This window comes from Beta vulgaris, chromosome 5 (assembly GCF_026745355.1).
Source record: "Beta vulgaris subsp. vulgaris cultivar EL10 chromosome 5, EL10.2, whole genome shotgun sequence".
Lineage (NCBI taxonomy): Eukaryota > Viridiplantae > Streptophyta > Magnoliopsida > Caryophyllales > Amaranthaceae > Beta > Beta vulgaris.
Window position 1 is genome coordinate 3953592 of NC_079206.1, and position 23445 is coordinate 3977036.

At 34.0% G+C, this 23445-nt stretch overlaps 2 protein-coding genes and 1 long non-coding RNA gene across 4 annotated transcripts; 1 reads left to right on the forward strand and 2 right to left on the reverse strand.

The window, feature by feature from the left end:
• Positions 1-435: 435 nt before the first annotated feature.
• Positions 436-13124, reverse strand: LOC104892265 (hypothetical protein). The gene is made up of 8 exons (XM_010678145.4): positions 12805-13124; positions 12669-12690; positions 5554-5610; positions 5360-5441; positions 3633-3728; positions 3416-3540; positions 3324-3342; positions 436-1039 (listed from the first exon to the last, which is right to left on the reverse strand). The coding sequence occupies exons 1-8, from the start codon at positions 12902-12904 to the stop codon at positions 734-736; spliced, it is 807 nt and encodes a 268-aa protein (XP_010676447.2). The 5' UTR covers positions 12905-13124; the 3' UTR covers positions 436-733.
• LOC130591540 (uncharacterized) lies at positions 7587-12463 on the reverse strand. Its single transcript, XR_008969296.1, has 2 exons — positions 8565-12463; positions 7587-8010 (listed from the first exon to the last, which is right to left on the reverse strand). It is a non-coding gene; the product is annotated as an uncharacterized LOC130591540 (long non-coding RNA).
• Positions 13125-15503: 2379 nt separating the features above from the next.
• Positions 15504-19548, forward strand: LOC104892268 (uncharacterized). 2 transcript variants are annotated; one of them, XM_010678148.3, is made up of 4 exons: positions 15504-16421; positions 16611-16781; positions 17293-17421; positions 18708-19548. In XM_010678148.3, the coding sequence occupies exons 1-4, from the start codon at positions 15744-15746 to the stop codon at positions 18813-18815; spliced, it is 1086 nt and encodes a 361-aa protein (XP_010676450.2). In that variant the 5' UTR covers positions 15504-15743; the 3' UTR covers positions 18816-19548. The 2 variants fall into 2 exon arrangements, with proteins under 2 accessions (XP_010676450.2, XP_010676451.2); XM_010678149.4 differs by having other exon boundaries at positions 16614-16781.
• The last annotated feature ends 3897 nt before the right edge of the window (positions 19549-23445 follow it).

Below are 23445 nucleotides of genomic sequence, written 5' to 3' on the forward strand. Positions count from 1 at the left end.
TAGACTAAAAGGTATAAAAAGCTTCATGACTGCCTCAACTCAATGATTTTTGCAATAGGGTACGAGTATGACAAAACCTTTAGCTTTCCAGCAAACATTACTAATTTACGACTGTTATTGCAACTAAAATGGCTTCTTTTATGGTGGCATGAAACCCTGTAGTTATTGTCACAAATGTACTATTTTTTGTTACTCGTAAATTTAATTGGATGGGACACACGGAAACCTTGATTATTTAGACTTTAGCTGAGAGTCTTTATCCCGAAATATGCCACCATAATTGGCAGCTTGACGCTGATGATAGTCGAACCCCCCCACCCCACCTTTGTCCTGGAGACGTAGGAGCTTTTATCATTGAGCTTCCCCTGTACTCTCACAAGCGGCGCTCAGAAAAGATGGTTTGATCAATAAAAAGACGGCCACAACACAAGCAGCTAAAGGCACAAGAAAATTTAGATGCTTAACCTTAAAATTATACCAATATTTAGCTAACATTCTCAGTCACAGGGTTTCAGAAATTCTGGAATCCATGGAGAAACAGAAAGAAGGGTGGACATTCACATCATATCAGACCTTAGACAAGTTTTGGAGGTAGAATCTACAGCAGCAGCAGCGACACTGCTACAAGAATACTAATTTGAGAGTTGTCAATGCAAGCCAAATCACCAAGAAATACACATAGCTTGAAAATAATAATCAATTTTGCAAACCGCTTCTTTTAGCAAAGTAGCGATCATTTCTGATAACCAGCTGGTGGGTAGCCTGGTGGAGGATAAGCAGAGCCAGCTGGTGTGTACCCTTGTTGAGGATAAGCAGAGCCAACTGGTGGGTAGCCTTGTTGAGGATAAGCAGAACCGGCAGGCGGGTAGCCTTGAGATGGAGGTGGATAACCATATCCTGGTTGGGGTTGAGGGGGAGGATATCCAACAGTGGAAGGATATGGCTGATCAATTCGAGACATCTGCTGAACTGGTGGTACTGCCATTGGCTGAGGCCCAAATTTGCCATCACGCTTGTCCATTTCAATCTTGTGTTGTGTCTGCAATAATAGGCCACTAATTCTTAAGTTTCGAACTTTAGTAAGGCTAATAACACTAATGCAGCTTTATAGGGCAAAATAGCTTCCACAGCAGCATTAAAGCTCAATTGCTATACTAAAGTATAGAAGGTGTACTGGAAAAGTGTCACATTGCAGGTAAAATTGTTGTTATAAAAGAGTCCAACACCATTAACTGGTACTTGAGAAGATTATTAGTAGCTATTATAAGCAACAGCAAGTTGGCCGTAGTATAAACAAACAGATGAACTAAAATTTAGGCTTATTTTGGTTTTATCAACTTCAAAAGCTTACAAACAGAAATCAGATCAATTCGGAAAAAATCAATATCACATAGTAAGATGGAATAAAAAAAAAAATTCTCAAAACAATTATTACTAATACTTCCTCTGTTTCGCAATATTTGCAACCCTTTCCATTTTGGGATGTTCCAAGAAATTTGCAAAACTTTCCATTTTGGGATGTTCCAAGAAATTTGCAACACTTTTTTTCTTTCCTTATTTAGTAAGTTTAGGAGGGTGAAAATACTTAAATATCCTTATTTATAAAATAAACATTGATTACATACTCTAATCTAAAACAATTCAACTATTAATCTTTCCCCACAACCCACAACCATTCTTTCACCTCCACCAGAGAAACCCAACCCATTCCCCACCACCTCCTTTCTCTCTCCTCCCTCACGCCCTCTCTCTCTCCTTCATACCCTCGACACAACCCTCACACCACTCTCCCTCACGCCGACCACCGAATGAACGAACGAACGAACGAACACCCCCGACGAAAGAACAACGTTGACCACCGCTGCGAACGGACTGACTAAGAAGACGAACTGACGAAGAAGAATACGAACATGAACCGTGTCCTCCTTTCTCTCTCGTTTGTTCTCCTTTATCTCTCCTTCCTCTTTGATCTATTTTTGGTTAGATCTGTAATTTGGTTAGATCTTTTTATAAATTTGGTTAGATTAGATCTTTTTTTAAAAAAAAAAAATTCCTCACATACTTCGTTAGAAGATGAAGATCTGTTTTTTTTTCGAATTTTTGTGGTTCTCACGGTGTTGGCTGGGTGGTTGTGGTGGTGGTGTTGGCGGGGTGGGTGTGGTGGTGGTTCTAATGGTGGTTGCGGGATGGTTCTGGTGGTGGTGTTGGTAGGGTGGTTGTGGTGTTGGTGTTGGCAGGGTGGTTGTGGCGGTGGTGTTGGCGAGGTGATTTGGGTGGTTCTGGTGGTGGTGGTGGCGGTGGCAGGATGGTGGCAGCTGGCGGTAGTAGGGTGGTGATTGAAATATTATTAGTTAGTTTAGTTACATACCCCTCCCATCTAACTGTATACTAAGAAAAATTGCCTCAAAATCCGCAACTTGAAAAGTGTTGCAAATATTATGAAACGAAGGAAGTACCACGATTATTACAACACCAACAATTACGATAATAATAATGCTAATAACAATAATAATAGTAAGATTAATTAATATTGTAAATAGTGTTCTAAACAATATTACGATAAGCTACATGATTCAAAAATCATTCAAATCAAAAAATAAATTTACTTCCTCTGTTACCTTTTAATTGTACCATTTCTTTTCTTGCCATATTGAATTAATTGTACCATTATCTTATTTGGGAACTTTTGTTTACATAACTTCCCTTAGCACATAGGATAGTCCCAAACATCAAGCAACTTTTTTCTCTCTAACTTCATAAAACATCACATGGGTTGTTTTGTTGATTCTGACTCCTAATCTTTTCTCCTTAATATGTGTGCTAAACGCTTTGGGTACAATAAAAAGAAAACAGAGGAAGTATATAAGATTAAACTAGACCTAGAGCAAGACATATACTTCACCAAAAATATCAAATTGAACACACTATTATGATAGAAAAAAGTGTCATTACATATATTTAAAATATTTTAACAATAGGCAAAAAAAAAGAGAACATATTTGACTTCTTATGATGTGTCCTGGCAATCAGTTATGTTTGTTAGGCACGTTCTGTTAGCCAATAAGGCCATGATATATCAGACCAACTTTAAGAGACAACCCTACCGTGTTTAAAAAAAATAGGATAATATGATAAAAACATCAAAATGTATTGTCACTCAGTCTCAAGCGCTTGCTTTAGAATACGCTGTGTCGCTGCGGTTGACTATTTCCATATGCACAACTTGCATTTCCACAGAAAATCTAATAAATTTCAGGATTCACTTGAACTTACCATGACTACAATGAAAATTAGGGAGCATGTAAAAGTTAATGCTTGCTTACCTGCATACACGCGCAGACACTGCAAAAACCAGAAAACCAAGTCAGGTGGACATCCACAAGTCAAACAAGAAAGAAGTAAAAATGAGACTTACGTGCAGTAAACCATATCAGACAGGCAATTCAGCAATTGAGATGCTTCTTGGATTTCTTGACTTCCCACAATCATGGCTACTATGGAAAATATGCATGCAAGTTGGTTCAGGCACAACATGAAACCCTACCATGGAAAACATGTTAGAAAGAGAGTAAATAGTAAACCAGTTCAAAGGACGAGTTTATAGAAAAAAGGATCAGGGGAAAAGGGAATACAATTATGCAGTTATCACATTGAGTTGTCTGTATGTTGAATTCATCCTGTAGCATAAAACGCGTAGATGCCACTGAATTCCCAAAGCAGAGGAAAACCTGTTAATCAAAGGCCCCTGAATTGTAAGCATCTGAGATTGAAATGCTTCACCAAGAAGCTAATCTACATAATGAACTGTATATGTAAAAAGACAGACAGAATATGCAGAAGGTAACTATCAGTGGCTCAGAGTCAACAAAACAAATGGAATATAAAGATCAGCTAAGGACAATAAAGGGCAGTTCTAAACTTCAATACACATGGGTTTTCAGAGTAACTTTAAACTTTGGCAGTCGGGAAAGCACGAGGCGGCATTCAGTTATCAGCAAAGAAATCAGAACATGAATACGAATACCAACAAATCAAATTTGTCGCTGTAGAGCCTGAAGCCCTGAACAAACAATGATGCAGAATGGGAAGCAATGGACAAAACTCACAAACAGGATTCAAGGCCTAACTAAAAACCGGCCTTTCAACAGACTGATTATAGCGACCAGACCCTTCAAACATAGCACTACTCTGGGGACTGAATCTCTCTGAATAATTACAACCTGATTAAGTGCACACTTTTTTTTCCTTCCAAAATTCATCACTTCACATTAAAATCTTAAGGTACTTAAGATAGCAACACAGACATCCAGTATCAACATTTAGATCCAGCAACTTCGAATAATGTGACGGAAAAAAGGGTCCCAGACCAAGAGCCCCAAGCCAGATGAGACTAGCGAAACAACAGCAAGAGGCTTTTAAAAGGAATCTTAGCCAGTGAACAACTTCCTCCAAGTGAAACCTCTTATTTGTAGAGGTCTGTGAGGAAAACCACATTCATTCTCCAGAAGAATGCCTGGGCTTTTTTTTTTTCAAAAAAAAAAGAGAAGTAATTAAGACTTAAGAGAGGGGGAGGAAAGGAAGGGGAGAATCAAATGGCCCAATGCTAGCTGTGGGGTTTCAGAGGGGTAAACAGCTTATTCTGGGGGAAAAGTCAATTGTAGATTAGTTTTCTTTTGTTTGGTTTATTACATGACAAGTTAGAAAGAAAAAGAAGAATGAAAAATGGATTGGAGATGAGAGAGGATGTATGAGAGGAGGTACGAAGTAGAGTGGAAAATGTGACATTCCTTTCTTTCAAAAGGAAATGTTTTCCACCCTTCAGAGAACTATATCATGTCATCTAGAAAACTATAATCCACTCTTTTCAAACCCCGAAAAGGAAATTGAGAAAATCAAATTTCCACCCAAGTGATACTCCCTTAGCGTTTACTTATCTTTTAGTGTACTTATTTCCGTACAACAATTCAACCTCGTATATGCTTATATGATTGTCACATCAAAAGTACATAAAATAAGTTCTAAAATCAAGAATATGTTTCATGAATGCCACGCCCTTGCACGCGTGTCAAATTTCAGGGGACATCCCATGTATGTACTACGTGTCAGATATATAACGTACAATCATTCTGGTTTGGTGGTCATTGTTGTTAAAGTCAATAGCACTGTCTGCAGACAAAAAAATTGATGGACAGGGGGAATAAGAAAGAGGGAGGCCAGCCATTGCCAAGTGCACTAGTTGAGAGCTAGTATTAGCCAGGGAAGAAAACGGGTGAGGAAGGAAAAGAGAGGGGGATGCAAAGTTAATAAGGGTCTATCCAATAAAACAGGTTAGTGAGAAAGCTAAGCATAAAAACCATACCTCAGTGGCAAGACAAAATTCAGGACATCGTCTCTCACCACACCGACCACTACAAGGCATATATCCTGCACAGCATACATATCTACGAAAAATTGAAACGCGTTAAAACCCAATTCATAGTGTTTCTATTAACGTAAGGCAATATTCTTGATAGATTGTGGACTATTTGGCAGCTAGTAGAATATGATACTAACCTCGACATGTCATTATAAAGAGCACGTTTCCGCAGCATATAGGATACGCATGGCCCACTAGAAATATAAGAGAGAATATATCAACAATGCTGTCTCAAAGCATTTAGCAAGGAAGAAGCAATTAGATTAGACTCTAATCTGTTCGGATTACTTTGACTTATTCCAGAAAAAATTTAGACAAGTTCTAACAAGTTCCAACATCAACCAAAGATAAGGTATATTTTGATGATGGAACCATAACAAAAAGACCTGCAGGTTCTTCTCTTTCCCAGGCTTCGGATAGATGCAATAGCATGATGATACTTAAATAGTTGGTGTTTTGGACAGGAGTGTGTTGTATTTTAAATTCTGCTTGAGAAGTTTGGATCAACCTTTAAGAGAGATTTTGGTGCTTTATCTGGGAGACTGGGACCCTATTGTTTCCCTCTGCAACGAGCCTTGACTGGTCTATATCAAGGATCATAAAATGTTTCTACATCACAAAGATCAAGATGTGATATTCACAAGCCTTCAGCAACTCGCCGTTGTGAAAGTTGCACTTTTCAGATTACTCAGAAACTTGTCAGATCTTAGAAAATACTTCCTCCGTTTCTTTTTGAGTGACCCACTTCTCACATAAAAGGCAGAAGTGTGTTCACTTATAAAGAAACGGATGAAGTAGGAGACTAGTTCAACTCTTGATGAAACTATATGAAAGTTATGATTTGCGAAGGAGTACTGTTTTGGAGGTGCACCAAGCACCTTTTACGGTTTTACCTACTTATAGACTCAGAATGCAAGATGATAGAAACAAAAATATATAGAAATCAACACGTGAGACTTGGGATTCAGGAGAAGATACTGTGATTGTTTGATTGATAGAGGTTAGTTCATGATAGCAAGCTGCTTATTGGTGGTAACAAGAGGCGCTCAACATACTACTGTGAACCCTGAAAAGATGTTTCTGGTGTAACTTCATGCCAGAAAAGGGTAAGAGAATCGCTGCTACAACTCAAAATGATGATAGTGATGAGGAGAAACCTCCATACATGATCCATAAAAGCTAACATCAATGTCTCTCCCACTTTAATGGTGGATCAGTTAAATCAGCTATGGGGATAATTGACAAGCTAAAGACATGGGAAAATGAAGGTTCTCAATGATAACTGCTGAATCTAAATCAGCACAATTTCCTGGTAATATTTGTCTCTTTGATCCTATGTTCAACGTCAGGTGCTCATGTCTAACATAGGTAAACGTCAAACTGGCCCACTCTACTGTTATACTTCCTCCGTTTAGAAATAGTTGCACCATTTGTATAGTGTTTACTATTCACATCTTGCACTTTGATTGTCTTTGGTGATTTATATTTTAGGAAAAACATAGTCATTAAAAATCTTGTTAGCTTCGTCTCCGTGCATATTATTTTAATATCAATTTTTTATAATTTGTACTTATTGATAATTAGAGATATTAATGTTTGAAATAATGCATTGGCAGACGTGAAAACATGAAGTGGTGCAACTATTTCTAAACGGAGGTAAGTATATGAAAACATTCCACGAATTTTGGCCCAAAAAAATTGTAAAATCCATGTCGAAGTGTCAAATTATAGACAGTCCAACTAACATAGCTTTCATGTGCTAATTCTGCTTTAATCACATATGCCAAGATTTTGCTTACTTTGAGTAATCTCTATTATATAAGCCAAGGGGAGGTATGGTGTCCCCTTTTGAAAATACTTATATACCTTTAATCTCACAAAAAATAATAAAGAAAAGATTTTCTTGATTCTTTCCTTGTTTATAAATATGGGTAGTAAAGAAAGTTTTACATTATCAAAAAGAAATACATAAAAATGTGTAAAAAAAGTAAACTCACAATTGAAAATACAAATTGATGACCAAATCAATTTTCAAACAATTATAAAATTAAAGATTCACAAGATTCTTATTATCTAAACTCTCAGTTCTAATAATATTTTCAAATAAATGTACTCCCTCCGTTGCCTAAAGATCTTCCCTCTTTCCGTTTAAATGTGTTTTCAAACGATCTTCCCTCTTTTACTTTATTCCTTATTTGGATTTTTTTTTTCCTTTTTACCCTCTCATGTCCCTATCATATGGTCCACCATTACATTATTACTTCAATTTTACTCCCTTTCTCTCTCCTACTTTAACCCCTTTTTATTTGTTTATTTATCTTAACCCCTTTCTCTCTCCTACTTTACCCACCCCACACAAATGGATCCTCCTTGATATCTGTAGGAACAGCAATAAGGAAGATCTTTAGGAAACGGAGGGAGTATTAACAAACCATAAAACAATTAAGAAACTTAACTACAGAATATTCATTTTTTAAATTTTTTGCGGAGCACAATTAGTTGGGATAATAAATAATTAAAGATATAAACATACATCATCAGATAATATCAATTTATAATTTTCTTTTATTGAAGCACTACTCACCATAGCATGCCTAAAAATAGGGGTGTAAGTTATTTGGTTAAAAACCGAAAACCAAACCAAACCGAATTAGTAATTTGGTTTGGTTTTTTTTGAAATTCGGTTTGGTTTGGATTCAAAAGAAAAAAAAAAAACTTCGGTTTTTCGGTTTGGATTGGTTTTGGTTTTGGAAAACCGAAAAAACTGAATTATTGTCACTTAACATACGAATTTTGTCTATTATTTTTTTGTGTTTCTTTTTTTTAATATTAATTACGAAAATACAAAAATATTGTCACTTAAAATACAAATTATCAAAAAGTTTGGTTTAAATTCGGTTTGGTTTTTATCTTGGTTTGATTTAATTTCATTTCGGTTTGGTTTGGATTTTGGAATATGAAAAAAAATTGGTTTGTTTTGGTTTGGATTTTAAAAGATAAAAAAAATCCGGTTTAGTTTGGTTTGGTTTGGTTTGGATTGAGTCGAATTTCGGTTTGGATTTGGTTTGGAAATTTCAAAACCGAATTTATTTCGGTTTGGTTTGGTTTTGACCTAAAACCAAACCAAAAACCGAACTTACACCCCTACCTAAAAACCTATATTACCAAATAAAATAAAATTGAACTACTACTCATGAAATACGCATATAAAATATATGTATTTTTAAATAAATAACATAACATAACTTAGATCATTGTTTAAAAGAAGAGTTGTTGAATATTCTTCCAAATACACGATAACATATCCTACCTTGATTTAGGTCTTTCTGGAAAACATTACTCTTTACACTAACAATGCAAATAAGAAATCATAACGTTCATCAAATATTCACCATAAATATTACAATCTTAAGTTTGTTTTTTAACACTTTTTGATGTTACTATTAATATTAATATATTATTGCACGCATCGCGTGCATATATTACTCGCACACACACCATATTACTATTCCGAATAGGAGAAATTCTTCTCTTAATCACATAGGCTGATAGGCATAAGATACTTAAACAACAATATGATACAATGTGCTACATATAGCTCGATCTCTATTCAATCTAATTTTCATTTATAAGCTATGCTAAGATCTTAATGGTATGGCTAGATTTATGTATGTACAATGTTTTATTAAGGGCCATAATATGAGGCCTCATGTTCTTGCTAGTCTAACAGATGGTTTGTATTTCCATAAAAAAAAAAATTCTAAGGAAGACACCTTCTTGGAACTCCCATTTTCTACTTCTGTAGCTACTAAATTTTCGTGTTTTAATAATGCATTAAAGGCTAAGCTATAATTGATGTAATAACCTGCTTCGCGAATGATGTTTGTCGAATCCTGCCTCTAGACAAACCACTACATTTCCGTTCTAGTAGCATTGAAACTAATAGTTCTTCTCGCTCCTTCATGTTGATGTATGGGGCGCTTATCAAGATGCCACTCAAGCATGATTCAATCTTTCTTCTTTTTTGTTTTACCATCATTGATGATTCTCCAATATATCATGGGTTTATATGATGCAACAAAATCAAGTATATTCCCCCACAACAAAATGGAGTGATGGAAAAAAAATGTAAACATCTCCAACCAATTGCTGGAGCTCTCTAAATCCAATCTAAAGTTCCTATTCGATTATGCGGAAATTGTGTTTAATGTGTCAACCATTTAATCAACATAAAGCCTTTACCTATTTTACACAACCTTACTCTCTAAGAAAACTATTTGGCAACCCACCTAATCTTTAGATCAAGTAAGGTAGGGATGGCAATCCAGTGCGGATCCGACCCTGGTCCACTCCGATCCGAAAGAAAAAATCTGAGTCGACTCCGACAAAAAAGTAATCCGACTCCGTTTAAAAAGTCCGACTCCGAGTCGGAGGAGGGTCGAAGTCAGATCTCATAAAATAATCCGACTCCGACTTTGAGTCACAATCCTTTTTTCTTATTTATGTTAATGTATCATTTATGTATAACTTGACTTCGACTTTCAGCCAATTGCATTATATATGACTTTCCCGTTGAAGAAATTATTGTTAAAAATAATAGTAATATTTAGATTATTTGTATTATATAAGATTTCCAAAATGTTATTAGAATAAATTGTAATGATTAGATTATTAAATTATAAGATTATTCTCCTATAAAAAAATGGGCAGAAAAATAAGTCGGATTGGTTGGCAGTCGGAAGTTCAAATTTTAAGTCGGATATTCGGATTTTAAATCGGATCGGATTCGAAGTCGAATGTCCGAATTTTAAGTCGGGTCGGGTTCGGATTTTCGGAGTCGGACTCGGGTTTAAAATCCGACTTCTTGTAGGATCAGAGTCGAATTATGCATAATCCGATCCAAGTTCGACCCGTTGTCATCTCTAGATTAAAGGTGTTTGGTTGTCTTTGCATTGTTTCCGCCTCGGAACAACATGAAACCAAATATCAAGCCAAAGAATGTTGGGCTTTCATTGGCACATAAAGTGCTAAGTGTAACTATTTTAAAGCCCAATGAAAGATCTTGTGCCTATGAAGAACATCTTTCCATTCTTCTTCTCCTACATTATCTTTTTTTTTTTTACCTTCATGACATTTTAGAACTTCTACTTCCTATTTTTACTAGGTTTATTCCTTTTGCTAGCATTCATAAACCAAAAAATAATTGATCTCCAAGTTAAATGAATACTCCACCTCTTAACTTGCACTTTCATCCCTTTTCAACTTTTAATTGTTTCCTTTTATAGAGGAGTCTCTTGAGATTTTAAGACCTATATATCCTCTCCAGTTGATCTCGAAAAATCTTCTAGAATTCTTAAAGAGTCATGCCATTAGCAAGATTATCATTGCGTTGTTTCTTCCTCCTCTACTTTCCTTTGGTGCAACTTGATTACTTATTGTGATGTTCCTATAAAATAAAGAATTTTTCTCACATCATGAATATACAATTGTAAGACTTAGGAGTTGGATTCCTTGCCACCAGGAAAAGTAACAACAGGGTTTAGATCGATTCATAAAAGTAAACTAAAGACGTATGGCACTTTGGAAAGACATAAAGTTTGGTTGATGGCAAAATAATTGAACCAACACTAGCATGGGATTGATTACTTAGAAACCTTTTCAACAGAAGTCGTAAGGTTCATTATTGCCTTAGCTACGTCTAAGAACTGGTCTCTCCTCCACCTTGATGTCAATAATGATTTTTATGGCATAAAGAAGTGTACATGAAGATGTTCCTATGCAGACTATAGGTTTGCAAATCGATTAAGAGTGTATATAACCTTTGGGAACCCTCCAGATGATGGTTCTCAAATCTTGTTGATGAAATACAAGCTCAAGATTTTACTTAGTTATAGAATGATTACTCATTGTTTATCAAGAGGCCTACACCTCAAACCATTGGTGTATGTAGATGACATTACTCTGACAGTTGTATTGAAGTTTTAAAGCATCATCAGGATAAGAATAATCAGATTTAGGAACCTTGCACTACTTCAAAGGAATTGATGTTGGCTATCTCTCAAAGTTACATCTCTCATTCAGAAGAAGTTAGCACAAAAGTTACGCAGAGGGATATAAACAACCTTGTAAAGCCACTATCACCCCAGTGCCTCTTCATTTAAAACTTAAGGCTCCAATGAAGGAGAACTTTTTTATGACCCTAGTCTTTATACTATTGAAAATCTTAATCCTCAACAGGCTTGATATGGCTTATATAATGCAGCATTTAATTCAGTTTCTGCAGCTGCCCAGAGTTCCCCACTTTGAATTTCTTAAACATATTTTGAGATATATCTCAGCTGCATCAGACAAGTGTATATTGCTTCATCTACAGTCCGACCCTCATTGCAAGCTTTCTCCGACTTAGACTCTCAGACTAGCAGACGGGTGGCTGTCCGGACTTAAGTAATTCAGGGTACATCTTGCTGCTTGCTAAATCTCCATTCAGCTCGGTATCAAAGAAAAAAGGGGGGTAATATCCAGTTCAGAAGCTCATAAGAGGGATATGGCACTATGGCAGTGTTGCTTTGGAGAATACATGGCTTTTTAGACTCTTGGAAAAACTAGGTTTAACTAACCTCCAGCCAAGTCAGCTTCATTATGCAACCATCTCAACCCCTCGTTACAACTAAATTTAGATCAGCTTTCGAGATTCTGTTTTAGCTTCTTGTCATTCACCCAGTTTGATTCATTAATCTTTAAATATTGTAGATCTCTAACACACTCTCCTCTCTTTCCCTACAATAACATTCTTGTTTCAAGCTTTCATGTTGTATGAAGTCAATAACAATGGTGGAAGCACTATAGTGTTCCTTCAGCTTGACAGTTTAAATCTTGCATACTCTTAATAAAAAGAAAAATGGAACATTACTCGCGCATTCTAAGTCAAATCATGAGATGAACAATCGATTAGCAAACTTTAATCACATTTCTAATTATCACTTCTCAATTGGAACTTAGAAGTTAGAACCATAATTGCCTTAGAGTCTGTTGTATTCAACTTAATTTTTCTAACCTTATCTCACTTTTCTAGAGTTCTATAAACTTTTGCGAGAAAACTTCCATAAAACTCACACTGTCCACCAGCAAACTCATCCACACCAGCAAACTCATCCACGCAAAAAAAAAAAATCAAAAAATCTAATCAAACAATCTAAATAAAATCAAATTCAACCTAACAGCATTAACTATTTAACGAAATCAAATGACTTACCAGAACAACGAAAAGCAGCAATCTGCGGAAAATCCAAAAGAAATCACAAAACAAGTATAAGAAACACTGATCATCGTAGTAAAATTCAAAGGAGGAGAGAGAAAACTGTAACAAAAAAATGAAAAAAAATTCTTACAAGGAGTATCGCCTTGAATAGTGTGAAGAAGATCAGTGTGCCAAAGGTTTCGGAAATTTTGCCGTGCCTCCATTTTCTGCACGTAATCTTGCGACACCATTTTCGATTCTCTGGTCTTCGATCTAGAGAAATGTGTTAAGAGAGAGAGAAGTAGAGCAAAAACCCTAGATTTTGACTTTGAATAAAATGAATGAAGATGAGTTTGAAATCTTTGGAACGAAGGTAGTTGATGATAAAGGGAGACCACGAGAGAGAGAGAGAGAGAGAGAGAGAGATGTGACAAATTTAGGAGTCTTTTGTTGTGAGTGGAGTTCCAAAAACTACCAATTACGAAAAGAGTCAATTTTGTGTAATTGTGTTCACTTGACTGCAGCGTATACTTACCAATTACGAGGAATGGAAAATTAAAACTCTAGAAGCGTATACTAGAATTAGTATTGATAGCCAACTTATTTGAACTTTGAACACTTAAATTTTTTTTTTTTTTTGAAAAGCTCGTAAAACTATATTAGATCAAGCTCTGTCAAAGATGAGAAACTTTGAGAAAAAGAATCAAGCCATATAATTTCACAATTGCGAGCACAAACCCAATGAGCTAGCAAATGGGTCACATATTGCCCACTCGTCTAACATAAGAAAAAGAGAAAGAAGTAAAATTCTCACACAATCTGAAAATATCACTAAACACACGAAAAAGGGGGGTACAACCATTTTGTTTCCTCTTCAAAGCATTGATCACCAGCAATGCATCTCCTTCTACAATAAGCCCATCATACTCGAAACGTTGCACAAGTTCGATAGCATATAAGGCTGTCATAGCCTCAGCAGTAGTAGCATCCCACATTACAGTCACTCTCTTCACGCCCAATATTATGATCCTCCCAACACTCACTAACCACCACACCTAGGCCTACTTCACCATTTGGGCTAACATGCACATGAAAATTCACCTTCAACAGGCCCATTGAAGGAGGGGAAAGGCCAACACATCTATGTTGCGATATTTATCTTTCTTTCAATTGTTTGTAAGAATCATGCTTGAAATTGTAATTATTAAACCAATTTGATGACGCCATTAAAGTTTTCTATAGTGAGTACGCCTAACGGGTGTCTCGAATAGCCTTTATCTATATATTGTATATTTAGGGGAATATGACGTAAATCTATGATAGGTCTTACAAAATTCTATGAAATTTCTTCATTTTTTCACAAGGTAATTATTGGAGAAAGCATTATTAAGAATCAAGGTTTAACTAGTTGGTTACAGGCTCTCCTTTCACTCTTATAAACAAGAATTTAATTCTTTCCCCTTGCAAAGTGGGATCCCCATTTTCGTTTCACTCGTGCAAGTGGTAAGAATGCGTTAATTGTAGGACATTCTTTCTCTCCAAAATATCGAATTTATTATTATTATTTTCTCTCTATCTCTCTCATGAACGTTGTCAACCCTTAAACATTAGTCCATCACTCTCCTACTTTTCATAAGATTGGATGTCATATCTTTTTACTAAATTTCCACGTCTGCATCAAATTTTGAAAAAAGATCCTTTAATTCCATCAATAACCAAATTGTTCAATTTTGAGCGTTGGAGGTTGGACCACCTTCTATAAGGTCCATGGCTTTAAAGTTATGTCCTTTAGTCCTTATGAAGCAACAGCACTGTTCCATGTCTCATTGACTCGTAAACCCAACAACAAATGAACCTAAGTCTTGATATTATTATTTTCTCTCCCTCCAAAAAAAAAAAAGGTGTTAGTCCAAATAGACCAACAAGGCCCAAACATTCCCAACACATACCAAAATACTTGACCTCTTTCCATGTTTTTTGTTTGCACAAAGTAAAGTATCGAACCTCAACCTTATTCCTGAAACGAGTTAGTGGAGAGCCAGGGCCCAGGGGTGTTATGGGTTATTTTGACTGCATTAAAAATTTAATTTTTAGTGTAAAAAAGAACGACAAAATTTGATATCATTATAACACAATTTATATTGTACCTACTAAGGAATCCTTCGACATTACTATGGCTTTCAGTTTTTTATATTCAAAAGTGATATGATGTACTATATCATATATGAATAGAAAATTAATCGAACTTTTTAAAATTATGATGATTTTAAAAACTGATAACTAAACGGTAAGGACTGGTTTGGTATTAATGTGGTTTTTATTTATTTATTTATTTATAAGTCATGTGATATATGTTCAGTAATGGATAAAAAAATTAGTCAAACTTATTAAAAACATGATTTTGAAAACGACAACTTAAATGTGAAAAGGCCCGTCCGTTATCGTTTTTTTTTTCTGTTTTCAGTTTTTTTGAAAACTAAAAACCAAAAGTAGGAAACCAGAAAATCATCATGTTCCAAATAAATTTGATTAATTCTTTATTCATTATAGGACATATATCATATGACTTTAAAATATTAAAAAAAAACTAAAAAACAGAAAATCACAGTAATACCGAACGGACCCTAATCTTTATGATATTATGTTTTGTGGTTTTAGTTTTTTTTTAAAAACAATATGAACCTGCCCTAAAAAAATCTTTCTTTTTTTTTTAAAAAAAACTGAAAATCGAAAACAATAACGAACGAGCCTTAATATATTAGTGTAAATCCGCCACTAAGACTCAAGTCGAGCAACAAGTAGACATAGAAGATGCAACTTTTTTTCGGTTCTTTATATAGCGTCAACTCATCATCAGTGGACTGGTCCAGCAGCTATACCACCACTCTCCCCAAAAAAACACACACACTAGCAGCAACAGGACACACACACACTTAAGAGTGAGACAGAGAAGTTTTGCCTTGTCTTCTTTGTCTCCTCTTCTTCATCTATTTCATGCCATTTTCTGCTGTTTTAATACATAAAACCCAAAGAAAACTTTACTTTCTCGTTCTTTTTTCTTTTGAAGTTTGAAGATTAGAAGCTAGAAAAATGTCTTCTGATATGTTTGTGTTTGATGAATCATATTACTCAAGTTTAGCAACAAATTTGATTTCTCCTGAAGAAATTTCTGGTAATTTTTTCACTGACCCACTTTCAACTCTTTCTGATTCCTCCATTGATAGCTTCTTCCATGAATTCTCCGACGATCACAACAACAACAACAACAACAACAACTTTCAAAACACTGTTGAAGCTCAATCTATTGACCAAATTACCCAAACTAACCTTTTCTCCATTTCTCCTCCAAGTCAACAATTAGAAACACTTTCACTTCAACAACAACAACAACAACAACAACAACAAAGTCATCATTTGGGTAGTTTGGTAAATGTGTTTAGTGAAAATTACTCTGTTGTTTCAGATACTATAAAAACAGAGGATTTTCATATGGGTTTTGATTATCCTCCTAGAAACTACACTTCTTATGTTCTTGGAAGTAACAACAACAACAACAACAACAATTACAGCAACAGTTATGATGGTAGTGAAAGTATGCTTAAATTTATGCAAAGGAGTTACAGTAGCAATTCATTTGAAGGGAAACCAAATTTTTGGTTTCAACCTAAGTTTAATCCTCTATTAGAAGTTCAGAATTTTCAACCTGAATTTGATACCTCTCTTTCTAATGGTCAAATCAGAAGAGTTTGTAGTACAGGAGATTTACCAGTTAAGATTTATTTCAATTTACAGAACGTTTTTTTAAGTATTGAGTTATACTTACTCCGTAATATAATAACTACAATAAATGAGTATTACTTATGAAGTATAATATATTCATTTGTTGCAGTTGCGGAAAAAGAAGTAACTATTTTTTTTTTTCCAACATATTAATATAATTTTTGTTTTCATTTTTAGAAGGTAGGTCGAGTATGTTCATCAGCAAGTCCGTTATCAGGCGTTGGAGAAGAAAATATGATGGAAGAATCAAATTTCAAGGTGGGAAAGTATAGTGCAGAAGAAAGAAAAGAAAGGATTGATAGGTACAGGGCAAAGCGTACTCAAAGGAATTTTAACAAAACTATCAAGGTAGGTCAATAATAACCAGTCTCATGTCTATATCACTGCGCTTAATCGCTATTATTAACACACAAAAAATCACGTTACCTTTTTCTTATTGAAACTATAGTATAGTTGTCACGTTAATAGTGTAACTGAAAATTTAATGTAACATTAGATATTTGACTAAATTTTTTCAACTAACAGGAGAGAGAGATTTTTGCATGATTTTTCTACATGATAAAAAGAGAATTTGTAATACATATTACTATATCATGAATGAGGGAGAGAGAGGAGGTGGTAGTTCAATGGAGTACCATCCCGAATTCTAAAGCATTGCTTAAGATTTGAATACCTATTTCAACAATATGTTAGGCATATAATTTTAAACTGTTTAGCCTTGTATCCAGCCTTTAAACTGGTGTATCCTACATATTAGTAGTCTAACAGATATTCGTCTTCGTATCAATTATCTTTCTTAATTTAAAAAAAAATATAAGATGAATGTAAAATAATAGAAATATTTGTGATGGGGTGGCAGTATGCATGCCGAAAAACGCTAGCCGACAATAGGCCAAGAATACGTGGCAGATTCGCTCGGAACGATGAGACTGGAGAGATTCCAAAACCTTCGTGTTATAATCGTTATGAAGATGAAGATGATCTTTGGGTATGATTTTCTTTAATTTGCTTTTCTTTCTTCTTTTTATCTCTTAATTATTTATTTTTCCATGCATTCAATCATTGGATTTGGATAATAATAATAATAATAAAAATAAAATTAACAATAAAATGAATCAAAATAATTGTACATGGAATATATATAGAAATATGTGATTTCTTTTTTGCATGTTCTTTATTGATAAGAGCTAGTTGGTTGTCTTTATTGATGCCAAATTGATAAAATTTAGTTTTCTAAATAATTAGGTATCAGTCAAATGCATGCATCTATGTTGATTTTATGTTATTCTATTCATTTTTAGGGTATATAATATAAATTATTATTGATGTAAATGTTTTTAGAACTTACTATAACTATAAGCTTAGATAACACACTCCATGGCATCTATATATCGCTATATGCTTTTCACGGGTGTGATGGATTGTACTATGACAATAACATTTTGATTGAAGTTGCTTATATATATGTAGTTGTCTATAATGCTTGTCTATTTCAGTTGAATCAATTTTCATAAGTAAAGGTCAAAGGACATGGTACATATTTGGTTATCAACTTGTTGATGTATTCTTAAAATTATGCCATATTCCCATTTTTCATAGGACCAAAATCTTTATATGCCTAACAATTAAAGCAACTAACAATCAGATAAATTTACCCGTTTGATCAAAGTAAAGCTAATAGGGAGGAGGGAGAGGTGGTAGTTCAGTAGAGTATCATCCCGAATTCCAGGGCATTGCCCAGGATTCGAATCCTCATCCCAACAATATGTTGGGTATTTAATTCTGGACTGTTTAGCCTTGTACTCAGCTTCTAAGCTGGTGTGTCCTGCAAGCTAATAGCTAGTAGGGGTTGGTCTTCAGACCAATTATCTTTCCTAATAAATAAAAGAAAGTAAAGCTAGGGAGAAACTCAACTAACCGTCTAACATCCTACAAATTAACCCAATAACTGATGTTCAGGTAACGTGTGATCTCGTTCTAGGTTAGATTCTCGGTTATCAGTCTAAATGATCGTAGTTTCGTTGTACGAAGATAGTCGTAGCAAGAAGTAAATGAGAAGTAAACTACGCAAACTTAACTGGTAAAGTCTATAAAAGGATGTTAGTAGAAGCAAGACTTTAAGTTAGAAAGAATATGAAGAAAAAGCATATGAATGAAAGTATAGTGTATACTACTACTTTTAGCATGACAATGATACTACTACTACTATACATGTTAGTGCTAAACTTTTGTAATATTTAGGGGGTTAAAATTGTACTTTTCCTACATTGACAGGTTGATAATTTGCAAGAAGAAGACGAAGAAGGAATATTAGGTAGAGGAGGGGGACGATTCCTGAGCAATTTTGGAGCTACTCATCACTTTCAATACTGTGGTTATTGATAATGCTGCAGCTAGCACAGAAAATTTCATCAAAAAACCTCTTTTTTTTTTTTATTTCCCTTTACTTCCGCCGTTTCATAACACTCGCTACACTTTCTATTGTGGGAAGTTTCATATTACTTGCTACACTTTCTTTTGGGCCAATAAACTCTCTCTATGGATCTCTTTTCTTTTCCCTCTATACCTTTCTCTTCTCCAAAAATTGCCTAAAAGTCCGTGAATTGAAAAGTGTAGCAAGTAACATAAAACGAAGGAAGTATAACAATATTATGTGGGTAGTTTTAGGTAGTGACAAGTGATATAAATTGACCTTATATTAAAGTCCTCAAAATGAAAGGTGTAACAAAGACAGAGAAAGAGGCTTTAAATAAGTCACAGAAAAGTGGGTAGAAGAGCTTAATATTTCTGATGAAAGTTTGTTGGGGATCATATAAAAATAACTTATGCAGTCTACAAGTAGGAAGAAAAACTGAAGGAGCAGTAAATTTCTCTTAGCATGCATACTTTATTTTTGTTTGACTGCTCATTAATTTTTCCATTTCTTGTTTTAATGCTCCTTTCTACTTGGGAGGGTACCCACCTAAGTCACAACTCGCAACTACCTGCAGAAGCATTTGCTCTTTCCCCTCTTTCACAAAAACTTTGTCACTCAATATGTAATTCTGACCAATCTGTACATAAACAGTGAATTTCACTGAATAAATATAATTGTTAGTCCAAAGTATTTATGTTACATTTTTATTACTCAATCAATGTTTATAGTTCGGGCTCTATGACTATATTTATGTATATTGATATGAATTGTCCCGCATCGAAAAATACATTATTGGTTCGTCAAAGTTTTCGTATTTATATTAGCATTTTTTGCATGTTTTGTATACGTGTCATATTAACGTTTTTTTTTTCTCAATTAGTTATTTATCAATGTTATAGAAAATGTGATTCGAACAAGCATTTATATTTATTATTTATTTTTTAAATATGTTTTTCTTAAATAAATATTTCGCTGGTTTTCTTAAATATTTGTTCGTCTTTATTCAAATACAGTATTGAGAGAAAGAAATATAAAGCTGAAGAAATCTTGTGCTCAAATAAAGTGGAAAAATATGTGTATCAGGTTCGTTGAATATTAATAAAATATAAGAGTTTGATTTATATAATAGAGATTACCGAATAATAATCAACATTCAAGTTTTAAAAATATTTTCTGTATAATTAGTAATATGAAATTCAAGTTTTTATTTTTTCTTCTGATTGTTAAATCAAGTTATATTGTCAATTTAATATTTCATCAGAGTTTTTCGCACATACGTAAGAAGAGGAAATCGTTCTCTTTGATTTAATATTTTTTAAAATTTCAAATTCAATTCCATTGTTAACTTGTTCAATATATATATATATATATATATATATATGTCAAGTAGGAAGAAGAAAACATTATTTAATACATGTATGACAATTTTAGTTCATTAAGGGTAATATTAGACTTTTTGCAAGACATACACCATCTCCCCCCCCCCCCTTCGTCCACTTATATAACAGAGATCTATGTGGTCAAAGTTATAAAAGGATTTTGTGAGGTTTGATTATTGTTATAGCTTTTTAAACTTAGGCTCTGTTTGATTCAACTTATTTTGATTTATCTAAAATTATCTTATCTTATTTAAATTAATTTCATCTTGACGTATATTTTAGTTTATTTGTGGTGCTAAGTTCGTTCTATTCAGCTTATTTTATCTGATATGAACTTATCTCCTTTTATTATTTGAATTTATTTTTTCTGCAATAAGTTAAAATTAATTGAACAGAACATAACTTTAATAGAAGAACTACATATAATCAATTAAAATGAAAGGACAAACTAAGCATAAATGATGGCCACAATTTACTTAAATTTTTGAAACAACATGGTTAATTATCTTACATGAGTATAATAAACTATATACATATACTACTATATTATTATCTTACATGTGTTTGACTTTGACAGTGACTTCGTTAAGGCTATGTTCAGTTCACCTTATTTTTGCTTATTTTAGATCTAATCAGATCAGATCAGATCAGAAAAAATAAGTTCAGATCAGATCAGTTCAGATTATGCTTATATTTAAAAATCACTATATCTTTCATTACATATTAGTAAAAATTATAATAATTGAATATTAATAAAGTACTCATTGAGACGAATCAAACAAGACCCACATGACTATATTTTTCTTATATATTGAGAACAATCTAAAAGATAAGATCTTGTTATCAGATCAGTTCAGATCAGATCAGATCAGATCAGAAAAAATAAGTTCAGATCAGATCAGATAAGTTCATATCAGAATATTTCAGGTGAACTAAACATAGCCTAAATTAATGCCGGAAGAATGTCACCTTTATAAAGAGTATACAATAGTAATTTCCAACATATGGCTGCGATGGTGATGTATTAGTATTTGACAAGCCAAATTTGCAAGCTTTAAAGCATGACTTCCGGGCGTATCTATCTTACTACTTATGCTAATGATTATCCAAGATTTTCCACATAGAAAGTTTGGTAATATAGCGTTACTATTATCAACTTACACATTAACTGATTAAAGTTAAATGTACCTAGTCGTCACTCGTCACTCCCTTCTTGCTGAAGTTTTAGACTTTCTACCCAGTTGGGAGCCGCCACCATCAAAGTAAAATTTTTATGGTTTGTTGTAAAGATTGAGTTTATTGTACAGATTTTCAATTAGTATTGGATTTTCGTATGCTTTCTACACGGTCCAACAAGGAAATATGTTCTCAAAACGTTAGGATAATAGACACTCTCATAGAAGGTTGTCTGATCCAACATTGGGGTGCTTAACTGCTTATCGATCGAGCTGGGCCGAGCTCTTATATTAGCTCGATTTGTGTTCGTTTAAGTTTATTCGAACTCGAGCCGAAGTCGAAACTTGATGAGCCGAGCTGTGATCGAGTCGAGCTTTGACCAAGCGTTGACTGAGCTGTTATTGAACTATTCACGAACAAGCTTGACCTATTATCATCTTTAGTTTACTCGTCTTCTTTATAATTCTTTTTAAAATATATTTGAGTTTATTCTTTGATAATAAAACTATTAACTTATTATTGTAATATATAGAATAAATATATGTATGTATACATACATAATACATTATTTCCCAATCGAACCTATTCACGAACTTTTCAAGCCGAGCTTGTCATAACTCAACTCAACTTATTAAGGTCTCGAGTCAAACTCGAACTCGAGTTGAGACACGACGGGTCGAGCTTTGACCGGACCGAGCCGAGCCGAGCTAGAACTCTTCACGAACAGGTTAAACTACTCACTATCACCCTAATTCAGCGAACAAACGGGGGCTATGGTATATTGTCATATTTCAATTATTATTATCATAGTTATATCATAGAGGAACTTTATTTGATCAAATTAGATTGTGTTTCATTTTTCTTTACCATCAGTAGTAGATGTTTTATGAGTTTCTATTAGTTAATGAAATTTATCTTTTCAAAAAAAAGAAGTAAAATATACCAGCCACCCTAATAGTCGACAAATTGATCAGAGTGACTATCCCACACTTGTCACTCATTCATAGGCCCAAGTAATTGTTGTAATAACTCAATCGTTACTGTTGGCAGCTGAGTAGACTAACATCTGTTTTATAAATCGAATTTGCCACGTCTGTAGAAGTAATTAACATACCGTAAAAACTATGTAAAAAATTTGCTAAGTTCAAATTACAAAATGAAAGTAAGTTGAAATCTCAAGGATTCCAAGTAAATCTATGTAAGCCTAAAGTATCTAAAGTGAAATTTTACAAAACCTTCAACACCAATAGTAGTTTTTTTTTTAAATAGTTTTAGTCCTTGTTTTTTGGATTTATTTTCAGTTCAATTTAGTTTAGTTTAGTTCGGTTAATTTCGGTTATGTTCAATTTCTCCCCGTTCGGCTCAGTTAACTTTAGTTCAATCAATTTCTGTTCTATTCAATAATCTAAGTGCGGTTCAGTTTCTCTCTGTCATTCACTTTCTCTCAGTTCAGTTCAGTTCAGTTCAATCAACTCAATTCAGTTAATTTCAGTTCAATTCAATTGAATTTCTCTTCGTCCAAAAGAACAAAGCCTTATACGATCTTTTTTACAGTGAATCTGTCAAATATAGGGTTGTGCAAAGACCAGGGTTAAATCGAAAGCAGAACTGGATCCGAATTTGGATCGGACTGGACCGAAATTTCTGATTTTTTAGTAAAAAAAAGTATATATATTAAAAAAGTTTAAAAGGTATAAAGTTAAAAACCCACTATTTATTATCTTTATGAATATTGTTATCAAAATTATTAAATTTTAATGTATCTCATTTAAAAATATGTTTAAATCAAATAAAAAAGTTTCTTTTACAAAAATACAGATTCCGATCCAGGTCCAAAAAAATTTCCAATTCTAATCCGGTCCTAGACCGATGAACACCCTACCGAGCCGTAGTCAAATGAACGCTCAACCGCTCAAGCCATTGGATATATAGTTCAACTTGTCAGGCTGTTACCTCATCATGTATAAAAGTGAAGCATTAGAATGAAATATATGCATTATAATGACCAACTAGATTCAGATCAGAGGGACCTTTAAAAGTT

Excerpts from the sequence above, each read along its gene's own strand:
- LOC104892265 (XM_010678145.4), bottom strand. The coding sequence starts at position 12,904 with ATGGTGTCGCAAGATTACGTGCAGAAAATGGAGGCACGGCAAAATTTC. Across the intron at positions 3,729-5,359 it reads AATTTTGTCTTGCCACTGAG|GTTTTCCTCTGCTTTGGGAA; the intron begins GTATGGTTTTTA and ends TTTGATTAACAG. Across the intron at positions 3,541-3,632 it reads AATGTGATAACTGCATAATT|GGTTTCATGTTGTGCCTGAA; the intron begins GTATTCCCTTTT and ends TTTCCATGGTAG.
- LOC104892268 (XM_010678148.3), top strand. The coding sequence starts at position 15,744 with ATGTCTTCTGATATGTTTGTGTTTGATGAATCATATTACTCAAGTTTA. Across the intron at positions 16,422-16,610 it reads GTAGTACAGGAGATTTACCA|AAGGTAGGTCGAGTATGTTC; the intron begins GTTAAGATTTAT and ends TTTCATTTTTAG. Across the intron at positions 17,422-18,707 it reads AAGATGAAGATGATCTTTGG|GTTGATAATTTGCAAGAAGA; the intron begins GTATGATTTTCT and ends CTACATTGACAG.